At 35.7% G+C, this 16,577-nt stretch overlaps 1 protein-coding gene across 2 annotated transcripts in view; it reads left to right on the forward strand.

Moving 5' to 3' along the window:
* Positions 1 to 15,804, forward strand: part of ATP9B (ATPase phospholipid transporting 9B (putative)) — a 171,179-nt gene extending 155,375 nt beyond the window's left edge. Inside the window, exons 21-30 of one of the 2 annotated variants that reach the window (XM_030041747.1) lie at positions 2,215 to 2,304; positions 2,778 to 2,922; positions 3,245 to 3,309; positions 3,764 to 3,919; positions 4,068 to 4,132; positions 5,342 to 5,450; positions 8,048 to 8,105; positions 8,794 to 8,997; positions 11,489 to 11,521; positions 12,342 to 15,804. In XM_030041747.1, coding sequence (XP_029897607.1) covers positions 2,215 to 2,304; positions 2,778 to 2,922; positions 3,245 to 3,309; positions 3,764 to 3,919; positions 4,068 to 4,132; positions 5,342 to 5,450; positions 8,048 to 8,105; positions 8,794 to 8,997; positions 11,489 to 11,521; positions 12,342 to 12,478 — 1,062 coding nt within the window. In that variant the 3' untranslated portion in view covers positions 12,479 to 15,804. The remainder of the gene's footprint in view (positions 1 to 2,214; positions 2,305 to 2,777; positions 2,923 to 3,244; positions 3,310 to 3,763; positions 3,920 to 4,067; positions 4,133 to 5,341; positions 5,451 to 8,047; positions 8,106 to 8,793; positions 8,998 to 11,488; positions 11,522 to 12,341) is intronic. The other variant, XM_030041748.1, reaches the window with a different exon arrangement.
* Positions 15,805 to 16,577: the final 773 nt, after the last annotated feature.

Below are 16,577 nucleotides of genomic sequence, written 5' to 3' on the forward strand. Positions count from 1 at the left end.
CTGAGCCAGGAGGAAAGAGTATCCAAGAATTTAGGCTATCTGAATGTGGTTCTTGCTTCTTCTAGCATTTTCATTAATAGAACCCTTTAGACTCAAGCAGAATTAATCCTGAATTAAACTGTGATGCCAATGTCCTCTGTATTGACATAGTTCAAATCAGTATGAGAAAATTTGAAATTTTTTTTGTATCATGATATATATTTGCATTATATTAACAGACTGTTTAAGATAATTGTTAGAAAGGTAAACTGAATATATTTTTCTATACGTTTTTATTATATTTGCATAGCATCAACTCTGCTGAAGCCAAACAAAAATAGATTTTCCAGCCGTTGATTGATGCTGTGTGATCAGACATAATATGTCTGTGTTTGTTCTAAATGAACCACTTGCACCTACAGAAATAATTATATGAATATAATTTACATGTAAATGTAGTTTCTTCTGAAACATCAGAATGGCAAATTAGGCCCTGCAGACTACTATTTGCAATTAAATTATTAATGCTTCTGATAAAACTTCAGATCAATTTTTGTTGACCTTTCCGTGTTGTAACACTACAAATTAAGTCTTCCTGAACGAAATCTATTTAGTTGAGTCAGATTTTTATTTTCATTACCTCGACTGGTAATAAGAGATCAGCATAAAAGTGTGTTAACTTAAAGTACACAAAGTTTTAAATTAGTTAGAAAATAGATTTATATGGAATTATTTTTGTGGCTGTATTTGTTGCAAAGAAATAACTACTGGATTAATGTAAGAAAATACCAAGCACTCTAACAGTTCTATTTTAGTTATAAATTAGTAAATAAAAAATTTTTTACTACTTTGGCTTCCCAAAAATATGCATTTTGGTTTTGACACTCCTTTTTTTTTATTCTTAGAAGTCTCAGCTTCTTCATTTTGTAATGAAATTAACTGATAGATTGTTCTAGAGGTCTTTACAAATTAAAGAAAACAAAACCTCTATTAGGTGAAAGGTAGAACACAGAGGGCAATTACTGCTCATCAGTGTGGACCAAGTGCTGACATCTCTTAATCTCCATAATGCAGAAAGATTGTAGTGGGCCAATGCAATCCAGGGTTCCTAAGAGTTGGCAGACAAGGAGCTTTCTCTTTACGTAATTATGGGAAAGGAGGAAAAAAAATTCTGGATTGGGGGATGTGTATGAGTTTTTGTGTTTACAGGTGCTTTTTAATATAACTCAAATTTTATGTGTAGTAGAGCCCATCTGGAGGGACAAAGGTCTTTGGGACTGCATCTGATTCTGCATAGTAGTGGGGCAAAGACAAAACTTCATGTTCAGTGTAATTAAGACTCATATATTTTAAAAGTTATTTAATCAAAGTGCTGACAGAGCCAAAATTAGAAGTGTAATCGGAGTTTGTGTTTTATTCTGTGCTTGGAACTTTGTCTTGCATGATAGCTCTAAAATACATTGATCCTTTATTGGAAAAAAAACCAAAACTGCCAATCTCTTCCAAATGTGGTTATAATTTAATTTTTTTATGTTCTGTGTTCTAGCTCCAAATGTTCCAAAATCCATTTGGTAACCTTTGACCATTTTTGCATTTCACAGCTGGGCCTTTCTGAAACAATAATTATGTAAATTAAAAAATCTATCATGTCATTCTTTTGTTATGCCACTTGATCCTCCTTGCATACTCATGCAAGATCCAAAAGGATTAGCACTAGTGAGCATTTTTATGTGCCTTTTGAGATCTGCGTCTACTTACGCAAACTGAAGGAACTATTAATATGAACATCTTGCATTATTATTCTAAGAACATATTTTACTAGTTAATAAATAAAAGTTTTGGGGTTTGCTTGGGTTTTTGTCTTTTTTTGGGGGGGGGTTTTGTTGGGTTTTTTTTTCCCCCTCTAGGCCTGCCAAGATGGAAAGACTCAAGTCAGCTTGAACTTAAGATGTTTTAATGTCATTAATTCATTAATTTTTTAGCCCTGGTCTACTTTGGTGAGGAACCAGTTAAGCTGACTACATAGATTTTCCTTGTTTGAGGATTACTTTTTCACTCCGTAAGATTCGAGGCTTGTAGTCACATCCCATGGGTATTGGGCTTGCACTGGGATAAAATACTTGTTGAAGAACCAAGGCCTTCTGGGTATGAGTTCTCAAAACCTGATTTATTTAGGCAGGATTGGTTTTTTTAAGTATATAACAAAATCTTTTAAGTGAGTGGTTTTTATTGAAGGTTACGACTCGAGGAGAGGCTCACCTAGAACTAAACGCCTTTAGGAGGAAGCATGATTGTGCCTTGGTGATATCTGGGGACTCACTTGAGGTAAGAACATGGTTTTTGTCAAATTACATTTATCTATATGCTTATGTTCAAAAAGTAAAGTATCAGTGTCTTCATGTTCTTAAACTTTTTTCCAATGTTTGCCCAGACTTTAAGTTGTCCGTAGAGATACTTTTGTTTTTCACTGAGTGCTAGTTAGAGGGTGTATGTTCTAGATGGGCAAATGTTACTGGTTCTGTGGTCTCCTGTATGGTAGCAGAATGGAATTTGTATGCAGCATGCTTTAGTATTGTCTCTTCTCTTAACTTGAAAGTGTGTTGGCTCTCTAAAGGAAAGAGAATGTCAGTTTAAAATAATAAAACAACAGTCAGGAGAATGTGGCTTTTTTTCCTCCCACATGGGTGTCGTGCAAGCAAAACTTCATAAAAGAATTCTTTATACTGTGTTTGTGTTATACTACCTGTAGTAGTATTTAATCATAAGTAAATGAACGCGAGTGTATTTTTTTTCCTTAGGTTTGTCTGAAGTATTATGAGCATGAATTTGTAGAGCTGGCTTGTCAGTGTCCTGCTGTAGTGTGCTGCCGATGTTCTCCCACCCAAAAAGCTCATATTGTGAAACTGTTACAGCACCACACTGGAAAACGCACGTGTGCAATAGGTAACTGTTGGCATGGTCTTCATTTGCAGTAGCTAAAATCTGTAATAAATTTAAGCAGTAGGTGGCACCATTGAGAAACAGTTAAAACCAGAGACTTGTTTATCAACAGCCAGGTATTATGTAGCTGTAGCAGAAAATGCCATTGCATGAGAAAGGTGCAGTTATCTTCTTTATTCCACAGAAGTCTTGACTGCTGAAGTAATTAATCATAATCCATAGATTAATTGTAGGAATTTAAAGGTATATAAGAGGTTTCTAAAATACTGTAAGGCCAGGAGAGTAAAACCTCTGAAGAGCTGAATATTGCAGTGACATTTTCCAGGTGATGGAGGAAATGATGTCAGCATGATCCAAGCAGCAGACTGTGGAATTGGAATTGAAGGCAAGGTAATGTTAACAGTTTCATTGTCAAAGATGTGCCACATAGTAGTATAGTAACATGGGATTAGAAGCTTTATTCTTAAACAGTAGTGAATTGATCATTTCTAAAGTATGCTGTAAGATGATAAAAATGCTTAGTCTTTGAACTAATATTTTCTTTGCTTCTATGTCCTCTGCTTTATCTTTTTAAATACAAAAAGTAAGAAAAGCAGAAAACACTATAGTTATTTCTGCGTAGCATTTACTGGAAAGAAGCAGGATAGGCGATTAAACTTACTTGTTACAGCCACTGCATCTTAGAATATGCACAAAAAAAAGTCCTTTGTGCCTCGTTGCAGGGTTGATGTCTGAAGCAGGAACAAACTTGACTTTTAAAATTAATTATCACTTAGAATTTTGAAAGTTGAAACACATCTTTTACACTGGGTTTCATATTTGGAATATTTTTGTTTTGTCCTAGGAGGGAAAACAAGCTTCCCTAGCAGCTGACTTTTCTATCACACAGTTTAAACACATAGGTAGGCTGCTGATGGTACATGGTCGAAACAGTTACAAAAGATCAGCAGCACTAGGTCAATTTGTCATGCACCGGGGCCTTATTATTTCAACTATGCAGGTATTTAAAACTTTGTTTTCTGAATAGTTAAAAACACTGTGTCTGTCTTTGAGATGTCACAAAATATTAATCAACCAGTGTTGTTACTTCTTTCTTTATTGTAATGTTTTGTATATAGAATTATATTTTAATTATCTGCTTTTTGTAGGCTGTATTTTCATCAGTCTTCTATTTTGCATCTGTTCCCTTGTACCAAGGATTCCTAATGGTAGGGTAAGTCAAAACCAACACTTAAGATACCTGGTAATAAATATAGCAAACTAACTTGTTAATTAGTATCATGTAGTTGGTGTCTGCCACAGTTTTTGATACATTTATCATTGGTACACTACCAAAACCTGGAGTGAGTCTACAACAAAAAGTCAAACTAGGTTGAATACGCGCTGTATGGGGGGCGAAGCCTCATTATCAGCTCTCTGAAGAGAGGGATCTGCATAGCCTTAGAAGATGATACCGTATAACCTTTTTCACGTACGGGGTGGAAACAATAGAGGAAGTCTCCCAGACCAGTTTCAGCTGTTACACAGATTGCCATACAAGCCTCAGTGAGAATCACAGATTTTTCTGTTAAAAATAGAGCTGAAGCTACTGACTACGAAATATCCTCTGAGAGTGCACTACCCAAGTTTGCCACACAGATGTCCGTTCAGGTGAACGTATGCAGGATTAGGAGCACCCTGGTCTTGTTGCAGAAGCTGCTTTAGTAACATGGTTGCCCGAGTCATACAGCTGAGGGGTGTGAATATATTTGTGTTCGTCCCTGCTCTCTGCTCCTTCTGTCCTAAGAGCTTCTTTTTGTGCTCCTTGTAAACAATAACAACTTAAATCAATAGTAACTTAAATCATAGTCACATCAAAGTCTGCTTCCACCAGACTCTGCAGAGGCAAGCAGTAGACCTCTCCAAAATGTCTGTAAATAGTTGTGCCAAGTTCTAGGAAAGTACATACTAAAGTATATATCTGGCATGTGCATACTAAAATCCAAAGCCATTTACAGAGCTGTTAGGACTCTTGTTCATCTGCCTACCTATACCATGATGTCCAGAATATAGTGCTTTTTTTTTCCTTCAGTTTTCATGCCATTGTCTGTGGATGAATTTAAATGTCAGGTCTTTGAACTGGGTGTCCAAAGTGCAAGTGCACAGGGAGTATGGTAACAGGCGATAAGCTTGGGTCATATATATGGAAGAAAGAAATGTATTTACTGGTTTTGAACATATAAAAGCTCTGTAACGTCTCGTGACTGGCAGCTCTCAGAAGCAGAAAAGCAGGTTGCGTGCATAAAGCTGTATTAGTAAGTTGCCTCAGTGCTGGGTAGAAGAACCAGTTTAATTCCACTTACATAAAAAGACTTGAACTCAGTAGATAGTTTAAAATCCTGTCATACAAAAGTGTCAATTTATGTGCTTTCCTTTCACATAGGTATGCAACTATATATACTATGTTTCCAGTCTTCTCTCTAGTATTGGATCAGGATGTGAAGCCAGAAATGGCATTGCTATATCCAGAACTTTATAAGGATCTCACAAAGGTAGGAATGTCCTCAGTGCTCAGATATGAACAAATGCTGAAATCGCCGGTGTACAAAACTGGGAATTCTTACAATCATTTTCTTAAGGTATTCCATGCAAGACAGATGCACAACTAATGTAATGCAGGCTTTCGTACTATGAAAATAATCCATAGTACCAAATGTTCCACTCAGTTTTATTAATACATTTGTTAAGTCACCAATGGTTGGACTGAAATAATTCAAACATGAATGTATGTTAACGTAAAACTTGCTTTCAGTCTGGTCCCAGGATCTCTGATCTGGAGTTATTTATGCTTACTTTTTCACAGCTCCTTTTTCCTTTTTAACTGGTAGATTAATGTATAGATTTCCCCCCCCCCCCCCCCCAACCCCCAGATATTACTACTGACCTCTCCAAAAGCTGACTTTCTTTAAATAACAGATACTGGTAACTGATGTATCTTAACCGAATCATACTGCTTTCTGTGTGTTTGCACATACCTGCCAACAATGAAAGTATGTAATTTCTTTACCTGCAAAAGTGAAACAAATCTCAAGAACTTCTGCACCTTCTTAAACTGTCAGCTAGAAAAGTTAGGATCCAAGGCAGAAGTAGATAGTCTTTTTAGGGATAGTAGATACTTTGAAGTTGTGTCTAAAAGTTCAAAAGCAGACTGTAGTCGAAGAGGATCCAAACTTTTCAGAGCCTTTGACTTTTTAATTGTACTAAATTAGCTATTAACTATGTTAGTCTGGGAGAATTTTTTTCTCATCTCTTGGAGATCTTGATTCTCTCTTTCTCCTCTTCAGAATCTTTAAAGTTTCTTTGTGAGATTTCAGCCTATGATTAATCTCAAAAAAGCATGGCCTTATACCTGCTAAAGGTAGTTGTAAGCTTGCAAGTGGAAACCTGTTGAGGGAACTTAGAAGCATCTTATTTCCCAAGCTAGAAGTTAACCTGTACTCGGAAACTGCCCAGAATGGGTAGATGAATACAGGCTAAGTTTTTTTGTTTAGGCTTAAATGACAGTTCTTGAACGTGCTGAATCATTGGCTTTCCCAGTTTATGTTGCACCTCTATGAATATTAAATAAGTAGAACCCAAATAATTCTCTTCAGAATTAAAAACAAAGAGAATGTGGAGAAACTGGAGAGTACAGTTCAGTGCATTGTGTGGGGCAGATGATGATCAGTGAATGATTATGGATGACTAGTACAAAAAGTTATTTATATGCTACATTTGACTTCACTATTACAAGGTAATCTTATTGTGAGTGTCTATTACACAATTTATGATCATGCTGCCTTAGTCATGACACTGAGGCCTACGTATTTCTGCACATCATTTTTCAAATTATGGACTCTAAATGCAAATCTCCACCAATGCTATTCAGCTAGTGTTATTCAAACACATGTTGACGTGGACTATAATTGTATTCCTAGGAATTGGTTTCTTTTCTGGGATACGCTAGTGACGAAAATGCTTTTTAGATTTTTAAAAGAATAAGATATATTGCACAAGTCATTGACAGGCTCTTGCTGTGGTGCAAGAAGAAGAGAAAAAATTAGCAAGGTTCAGAGAGACAGGTATGGCCACATACCCCGGAGGACACGCTGATTCAGTATTACTGTTACTGTGGTTCCTATGGAGTTACAGCTAGAAAAGCTGATGAAAATTTGAAAGGAAGTACAAGCAGGAGGGCTCCCAGCTTTCATCTGAAAATGATTCACAGCCTGTTGTGCAGCATTCCCTAGAGGCTCAGGAGTGACTTACCCCTTCTTGTTCCATAAAGGTGAACTAAAACTCAAGCTCATTCTTATTTCACAAATCTCGCTAATTGGGGAGCTATGGTCGAAGGTGGAAACAGCGTGCAGTACTCACATGAAAATGAGTAGGCACTCATAGGAGGAAAAAAAAAAAATGTAATGTTTCTTGGTGCTTGTACAAGATTTTTTTTTTCCCGTATGTTCAGTCTGTCACCAACATTCTAGACTATATACAGAATTACGAAAATGTCTTTAGCACCTTGCCATGAACTCTCTCTATCCAAGAATATGTTTTAGCCTTTACTGAAGTAATAGAAAGAGTTAACTCATCACTTTCTACAGCAATGAAGCACGTTTCTTTACAAAGTGCTGATTCTTGCCTGTTCTAGAGTGATCACTTCTTTTGTGGCAAAATGGCTGCTTTGTTTGCCATTTTATCCTTCGCAGTTCTAACATATTTCATCAGTGCCCTCACAGAAGGCAAAAGTGATATGCACATGTACAGCATTTGTTCTTTGATTTATGCGTATGTTTCAATCTATAACATTCACAATCACAAGAAGATTTCAAATGTATTTGGTAATAGTTACTTGCTGAAAACTTGCAGTAGTCATATGTTTATTCTGTGAATGCAAATAGACAGTTTATCCAACATTTAGAAGTGACTAGTAACTACAGTTTTGCTTGAGGTTTAGGTCAGTAGGTGCACAATGCTATTTTTCTTGAAGACTACCGTTTACAAAACAGACAAATATCTGTCTAGTGATTAACTATTAAAAATACGTGAACTGAGTAGATTTTTTTTTTTTGAAGTTGTGTTTAACTGTCCTCTTACTTGTTTCCCTTAGGGAAGATCTTTGTCATTTAAGACCTTCCTCATCTGGGTTTTAATCAGTATTTACCAAGGTAGGAGAGTCCTAATTTTACTGAACTGAGAATTTTTTGTCTGCTATTAGCAATATTGTTTTTCAGCTGCAGGTTGAATTCCCAAAGCTTAACATTTCATCAGCAGTTACATATATTGCTTTCTGTTTATCTCGTAAATCGATATTCCTGTAGTGTGCCAGGCCTCTTCAAAACACAGCGTGGATTGGTATTTTTATTGATGCATATCACCTAAAAAAGAACGTGTTTTTAATTGAATGCTAATCCAGAAAAATTTTAATGAGTGCTTATCACATTGCTTATATTTACACAGTAGTTTTCTTTCATGGAATGACAGAAGCACTGCTGAAGAAATCTGAATTATGTAATCAGTTAAAAGTAATTACACTTTCAACAATGTCTCATTTATTGGAGGCACTTGGCAAAATGAGGTTAATTAATGGTTCATCATATATTGCACTAAAAGGTGTTTAATTTTCTAATAGTCTTATTTCTTTACAGCTTTACTTTGGTTGTTTTATTTCACATGCACAAAGTACAGTAAATATCACTTCTGTTCTTTTAGAAAGATCAATGTTTTTACGTTATAAAAAAAATACTGGGCAAGTTTTCATAATAAGCAATCAAATGTTCAGTGTGCAGTGGTAAAAACTGGTACACTGGAATTTCCTCGCACAGTGTATTTGTTAACTTTGTGTGCCTTTCCTAGGTGGTATTCTGATGTATGGAGCCCTGCTGCTTTTTGAATCTGAATTTGTACATGTCGTTGCCATTTCCTTCACTGCCCTAATCTTGACTGAGCTCTTGATGGTTGCACTGACCATACGAACATGGCACTGGTTAATGGTGGTGGCTGAATTCCTCAGTCTTGGCTGCTATGTGGCCTCTCTTGCATTTCTAAATGAATACTTTGGTGAGTAATAGTAAAAGTATTTTAGCAAAGAACTGTGCTTTTTAATATTTTTTGTCTATTTTTTTTAATTAAGAATAGGTGATGTTATGCTTTGTGAAATACAGCTCTCTCCATAAGAAATATGACTGAGTTGAAATTAGGCTTTATTAATGTTGGATTAAAATCTTCTCTTATCCTTTTCTCCTAGAGTCTGACAATCTTTATTCCTGATAGTATGATTTATCTAGATGATAAACTTTACTCAAACCACGCATGCTTTTTACATTCTTGATCTGATCTTGACAGTCCAAACTGCATACCTTAAATTGGCTTTGAGATTTGCACTATTGAAATGGATATGATTTTAAAAAAATCAGGATCTTTCACTGAGTTGGTGAATTGTTTTGTAGGCCAGACCAAGCGGACCTCATTAGATCTAACCCACAAGCTTAAAAGAGCTGAAGTATTGCTACAGAGTGAGGCAGAAGGCTATTAGGATAGATACTTTATATGAGAATCATTGTTTCATAAGCATATTAAGCTTATATTAAGCTTGTTTTGCTTCAAATTGCAGTATGCCATACTGTGTCTTAAGGTTCTGATTGTTCATAGTTCACAAGACGAAAGAACACATTTTAACTGCAAATCTTAACAGTCATGGATCTGAGCATCAAAATAATACATATTTCTTTTTATATCAAATTATCCCTCAATAAAAACAGCTATCTCGGTGTGATTTTACAAATGTAACTTTTACAGAAATATATATAACAATTTTGATTATACCTCATAAGGAATAGAATCCAGCTCCTTCCCTCTCTGTTTTCTAGGAGCTGATGAGTAAGGAGTTGCCCTTCTTCAACTGTCATTTCTCATAGCAGAATTAAATGTTACATGGTAGTTTCTAGGAGTCTCATAGTTCTGCTTTTGCTCTCTCACGTCCCAAGTGTTCAACACTAGGCTAGTGTATTTATATTATATAATTATTTTTTTAATCAGTAAATGCTTCACTGCCTGTCCCAGGTGTTCTGTTACTTCCCAGATTTCTCAGGAGTCAAATTTTAATGAAGAACGAACCCTGCTGGGCTTGGTACTTGTATTGTACATTATTTCAGGTTTGCCAGAGTACCTTTTTTTTTTCTCTGACGCTGATGCACAGACTCTTTGATAGACATTATTGGCTTGATGCCTGAATCTCCACAGCCAGATTACAAATGAAAGGAACAAGCAAGAACAGATATAGGTACTGGCTCTTTAGTCCAAACTTCCAGGAATTTCATAAAGCAGAACTTGCTGCTTCACCTTTGTAAGTCTTTAGTATTGGTGACAGCCAGTCCTTCCATCCTTTGTAGGTGGTGTTCAGGGAGACACCTTTAGGTGGTGTTCACAGATGTGTAAAAACTACAGGGACTTTGTTTCTTGCAAACCTTTCCCTAGAGGGGAGTGCTTTACTATCCGCATGTATTTGCTGGACAAGTCCAAGCAACTGAGTACATAAATGGTTGCATGCCTTCTTGCAGCCTGGGGACTTAACTTCTGTGGTTTTCATCATTAAGGGTACTGAAAAGGCTACAATTTCACGGGCTTTTGTAGAGATGTATTTTACTGGGTGTTATTCATCAGTTAATCTGAGAAAATGCATTTCGGTTAGTCTCACTTCTGCTTAATGCTTTACTCTTACTTAATCTGTCACGTTATAACTGGGGGGAGGGAGCCTTTTTATGTGCATGGAACATAGTATAAACCTAAGTGACGGTTTACAGTTCAAGGTATAGAACGACTTCCATGTAACAGGGAAAACAATCAAGTCCAATAGCACTTGATTTCATTGGCAAATAAACTGTTTCTCTCCATGATATTTACTTACAAGCATAATCTCCTCCCAAAGAAATGGTATCATAAGTATGACAGGGCACTCAAATTTAAGACAAAAATATTTGACACTGCTCTACGGCTCTGACTCATGGAGGTAAATAAGTTTTTAGGTTTCTGAGTTAATTGCACACAATGGCCTTATTAGGCATGTCTCTATGATATGTTACATAGGCTTTTAGTATGTCTAAGCAGGCTTAGGCTAAAACTGTATAACAAGTTTATACGTTGAAATCTAATATACGAAGTATATTTAATGAGTGAAGTTGGAGCAGCAAAGCATTTCTTTACTGCATTTTCTGAAGTGAATTTTCATTCACATTAAAACAGTTCTGATCGAGTTGTTTATACAGTCAATTATACCTTGAAGTCAAATGTAAGAAAACTGCCTACCTACTTAGAACCTTAAAACATGACCAAATATGAAATCTCTATATTTTCAAAATGTTTTGGTTTAATTGCTGTTTAAAATATTCTGATCGTCATGTGAAAGGCAACAATATTCCAGTTAATGTTACTAACATCTTTTTCATTTCCTTTTTGTGTAGCTAACCTGTTTGGTTTTTTTCTTTTTTCCTGTAACTTTCATATTTTCTGTAAATCTATCCTTTCATTTTCATTCTCCCTCTTTGTGAAACAGGTATAGGCAGAGTGTCTTTTGGAGCTTTCTTAGGTAGGTGAAGTTTAACTTTTCTTGAAGCTTTTTTTAAGTCTGTAAAAATTCATTTTAAAGTAGTAGATTATTTAATATACACATTTGTAAATAATGGAAAAAAGCAAAAAAAAACCAGTTCTTCAGATTACCTGGGTTCTGGGATCTTTCCATGATAATTAAGTATGACCTGACCATCACAAATATGGTAAAAAATTTTCAGTAGCAAGTGTAGAGCGTCACCATTCTTGTTAACGTTTGTCACAAAAAAATAGCTTTTCACTGTGGCTTGTGGTAATATCACTACATGATTTTCCCTTTAAATTTTCGGGCTCTAATTTAATCTCTAAGGTTTTAAGAATCATTCAGTCTAGTTGTTGTGACTGTTTCAGAGAAAATTAATCTGAATATGGAATAAAGGATCCAAAATGGTAGCAGAATTTCTGGTTTTCTGGGAACTTGTACTATAGTGGGTAAAAACCATTCTTACTAGCAGAAAAATAAGCTGGTTTATTCTTATTATGAGAAAGTTTTGCTTTTAAACTGAGAGTCTGTTTCCCCTAGAATTATTTTGTGCTGCAAAACAGTATAAGGACCATAAAGGAACTGTGAAGTTCCTGTCTAAAGAAAATAGTTGGCAAAAACAAAATGTTGAGGTTAACTTTAACTTTATCCTTCTGTTGTTTTGTGGTGCTCTTTTTTTTTTTTTTTTTTTTTTTGCATGCCCTTGAACAATAGCATAAGCAAACAATTAAGAGAGTTTTATTGACTTTGTACTATGGAAGTTCCAGTTTCCATGTTACCAGCTCCCATTACTTATTTTCCCTTTTTGTTTCTGCAGATGTTGCCTTTATCACAACTGTGACCTTCCTGTGGAAAGTGTCAGCAATCACTGTTGTAAGCTGTCTTCCACTTTACATTATCAAGTACTTGAAGCGCAAATTTTCTCCTCCAAGTTACTCCAAGCTTACCTCGTAAAAGTAATTATATTCCTGTGGTTTTTCACTCACACCAATCTGCAAATTGCACACGCACTGTGCTTTAGTGTCTATGGATTTATGCTGGACTAAAGAAATGTAAAAAAAAAAAAAAAAAAAAAAAAAATCAAAAGAAATCAAAAGTGATAGAGTGAATAGAGCACAAAAAGAGGAGGAAACACCTGACAGGTACAATAACACAGAGGTACACTAACAAGACTATCAGAGATAAATTAAATTTTCTTCATGTTGATTATTTTTTTTTTTTTTTTTTTTACTTTCAGTTGCTATGATTATAAAATTAAACCGAATTACCTTTGATTTGACAATGCTTCTGAATGGCTTCATTGCTACTGTAAAGGATTTTTTGCTACTGTAAAGGATTTTTTCCTACTTACTAATCTTCTGCAAGTTGAATTGAAAGTTTTGTTATTTATTACATAACTTCACTTCTTTAATTATTACATAACTTCCTAATTGAAGTCCTTTCCTTTAATGTTTATATATGGAAAAGTTCATTCGTCCATACTTGCTATAACAAACCTAATACCTGTAAATGCCCGTGTCTGTATTAGCAGCTAACTATTATTCCTCATCAGACATTGAGTGATATGCACTATTTGAATTATGTACAGATGTCTGCATAGCACAGTATGATTTTTAGGAGCTGTTGTCCTATTCTGTACTCTCCATTTCTGGCACCAGTAAATTACAGATCTGTGATGTCGACAGCAGTTCTTTAAATGCACATTATAGCCAGGTTGCACAAAAGCTGTTTAAAAATTAAATGATAAATTCTGTACATAATTCCACTGCACCTATTGATCTGTACAGATAGCAAAGACATGGCTGCTCAGTAAATATGTTTTAAAATTCTTATTCATTTTGTATTTGTAAAACTGCAAATAGTGTCAAAGTACATTTCTATATATGAGAAGTCCAGTAAACCTTGTATTAGCTAATATGTTTAAATTGCCTTGTAATCTGTTTACTTAGGTTACTCAGGTAAAAGAAAATAAGACGAACACATGAACATTATGGTAGGAAAATCTATCATCTTCCAAGTTGTAAATGTTATGTTTTTATAACTTAGTTTGGGTGCAAACTTGTTTAAAAAAAAAAAAAAATCAAAACATTTTTGTTTGTTGTAAACTGTCAGAGTTGGGTATCTTGGCCGAGTTATGACACTTTACAGCGGTTGAAGATTTGTTCCAGAAACTCATATACTCTGATACAATCTGAAGGGTCCAAATCTTGCATACTGTACTGGAAAGTAGGATATATTGTTTTAGTTTTCCATTGTGATATAACTTTGCTTTCTCAAGAAGTACATATAACAAATTTGGCATAGTCTGTTAATCAGTGGAAAGGACGAGCATAATTATCCATGCTTTATTTATTAAATATTTATGTGTGTGTTTTTAAAAAACACTTAATATGGATGTCATTTTTATGTTTGACTGTATGCCTTTACAACATAACTCCTTGTTTAGTCTCTTATAAGTTTGTCCTTATGCCATTATTATACTGGATGAGTAATATTTAAGTGATAAATATAACTACTTCCTGGGAGAGCAGAGGAAACTGCTGCAGAGCTGTTTGGACTCCACTCCATTAATTTTTGTTTTGAAAGTTTTTCTTACTAGCTATTTATCTGCTTTTTTTTTTTTAATTTTTATTTTTATTTTCATTCCTCATTATGAAAGCAATAAAGCCTAATTTCTACCAAATATTATTAATGGTATATGTATTAAATAAACTACTGAAGTAGCGTTTCTTTTAATTACACAACATTGCAGACTAGTTTGGTCTGTCCCTCTGTAAACTCACTTCTGTACAACCCCCACAAGATGTCACTGTTCGTGCACACTAGCAGAAGCCTTTTCTTCATTTTATGTGGTTTTGGCAAGATACTCTTGGTTTATATTTTTGGTTTAGTCCTGTGATATTTTTGTTGCTGATTTGCTTTAATTTTCTGTTTTTCCCCAATAAGTGGTAATTACTTTGAAGCAATTAAGAAAAGTCACCAGTGTGCAGTTGTTCTGAAATGTTGATGATGTTTTCTTCAGACTTTCTTGTCTTATACATTGTGAGCTCGCAACCACATGCATAAGTTTCAGCAGATAAGCAAAAGCTTAGAGTTGGTCATCCTTCATCTATACATCACATCTTTGACATTAGGCAGAAAATGAGAAAAAAATCAGAAATTAAACTAGCAGTATGAAAGTGATAGTGTTACCGTAATACAATCGTATCCATGTGTACAGAATTTATAGTGTACGTTATATTAATCGTCAGCATTAAAACTGTGAGGTTAGCGTGATAGCAGATGTATAAATCCTACACGCAGATAAAAGCCTTTCAAAAGTGGAGTCAATTCTCTAGAGTGCCTGCTTTCTTAGAGTATTTTCAATATACAGCAAAGGTCTAGTTTCAGCTAGCACTTTATTTTGAAGACTGCGGAAGTCCGATTCAGGTGACTTTCTTTGCTTTTGAGGTTCAGTCACTGCAAAACTGTGTATAGCAGGAAAGTCTGCTTTCTATTCATTCATGTCACTACAGCCCTGTAAAGGGGTAGTGCCGCCATATCACAGTGGTTTACAGGGAACAATATCAATACAGAATTTAAGTATCGTGACACCTTTCTGTAGAAATCTTTAATGTATTGTGGATTTCAGTACAAAGTAAGCTAAGTACCATCACAATCCCTGGCTCTTGAAACAGATTAAAATGGTAACATGTCTGGTGTGCAGGTGAATAAATTATTTCATAAGAATCTCATTCCGTTGTCCTTTCACATCAGTATATGTCAGGAATAAGTCTGGAGCACCGGATCAACTTACATAAACACATATTTAGGCCATGGATCTACAAGTTACACCCAGAAGGACCTTAAGTTGTATTTGCTATTAAATGTTTACTTTTGTGAGCTGCTATGCCAGATACGTATTTCTGAAAAGGTAATCATGTCTCTTTGAAAACGTATTTGGAAAACAATTTCAGAATTGGAATAGGATGGAGGAGCAAGATGTGAACAGGAAATATGTCTTCACCAAAGTAACATACGTAGCAATACTGACCTATTTGGACCATGTTTAATAAGCATATGAGTGAAACATCTGCTAGATTTCCTATGTGGTTTGATGGAAGAACACAGGGAAAAGGAGAGGTCCTGCAAAAAAGAAGTACTGGTAATTATTATATTGGTTTCTTCTGATGCTATTCTAAACTTATGTGTTCATGTAACTGCTGGAAAACATTTTACTACACAAGGTATTAGTTTGCAAATGGAAGCTAAAATTAAATCCTTGCATACTTAACATTAAATCTGTAGCACTCTTCCATGAATGTGAGTGTTTACAACAGTGTTTTTATGTTCAAACCGAGCTTGCTGACACATACCATCAGAATCCATCTGTATGGTATCTCCTGTTTTCTTCCTAAAATTTCTGAGTGGTTGTCCAAAAACACGCCGTTGCTTTTGTACGTACGTAGGAAGTGTGTATTATCTTGATGAGCAGCATCCACCTGAGCCAACCTGTATTAGAAATGTCCTCCTACCCAGCGTCCACAAGAGGGTGCCAGCCTAAACATTTTTCAATCTCCTTTTAAAACCCGTCTGCAGGAGGGAACTCTGCGGTCCGGAACCTTTTCAGACTGGACACCAGTTCTGCAGGTATTTAAGCAAGAATTTTACTATTCACGTATGTAGTTAAACAGCTGTTAGTCATGGGGGTCAGCTTCTGCAGATGAAGAGGAGGTGATTTCCCTATATATTGCTCTTTCTTACGCCCATTTGTGCATGTTAAGAGTAGGCCTAAGCAGTATAGTCTCCATACTCCTCTGCAACCTTCTTGCTGTCTCCAGGCATTAGCGTTACTTTGGGCAAGAACCGGCCTCAGATCTTCTGCCGGTGAGCCAGGCAGCGCGTTCCTGGGATCATCCTCCGTCCCTACGCTGATGCGCACCCCTGCCTTGCTCACACAGGGTACGCTGCGGGGTTCCTTCATCGCTGGAGGTTGGGGCTGTTCGTGCCTGATCCACCTTTGTTTCCATATTTACCACGTGAAAGATGTCGAGTCAGGCCTGGGGAAGGGCTT

The sequence above is a fragment of the Aquila chrysaetos genome, chromosome 18 (genome assembly GCF_900496995.4).
Source record: "Aquila chrysaetos chrysaetos chromosome 18, bAquChr1.4, whole genome shotgun sequence".
NCBI classification, from domain to species: Eukaryota; Metazoa; Chordata; class Aves; order Accipitriformes; family Accipitridae; genus Aquila; species Aquila chrysaetos.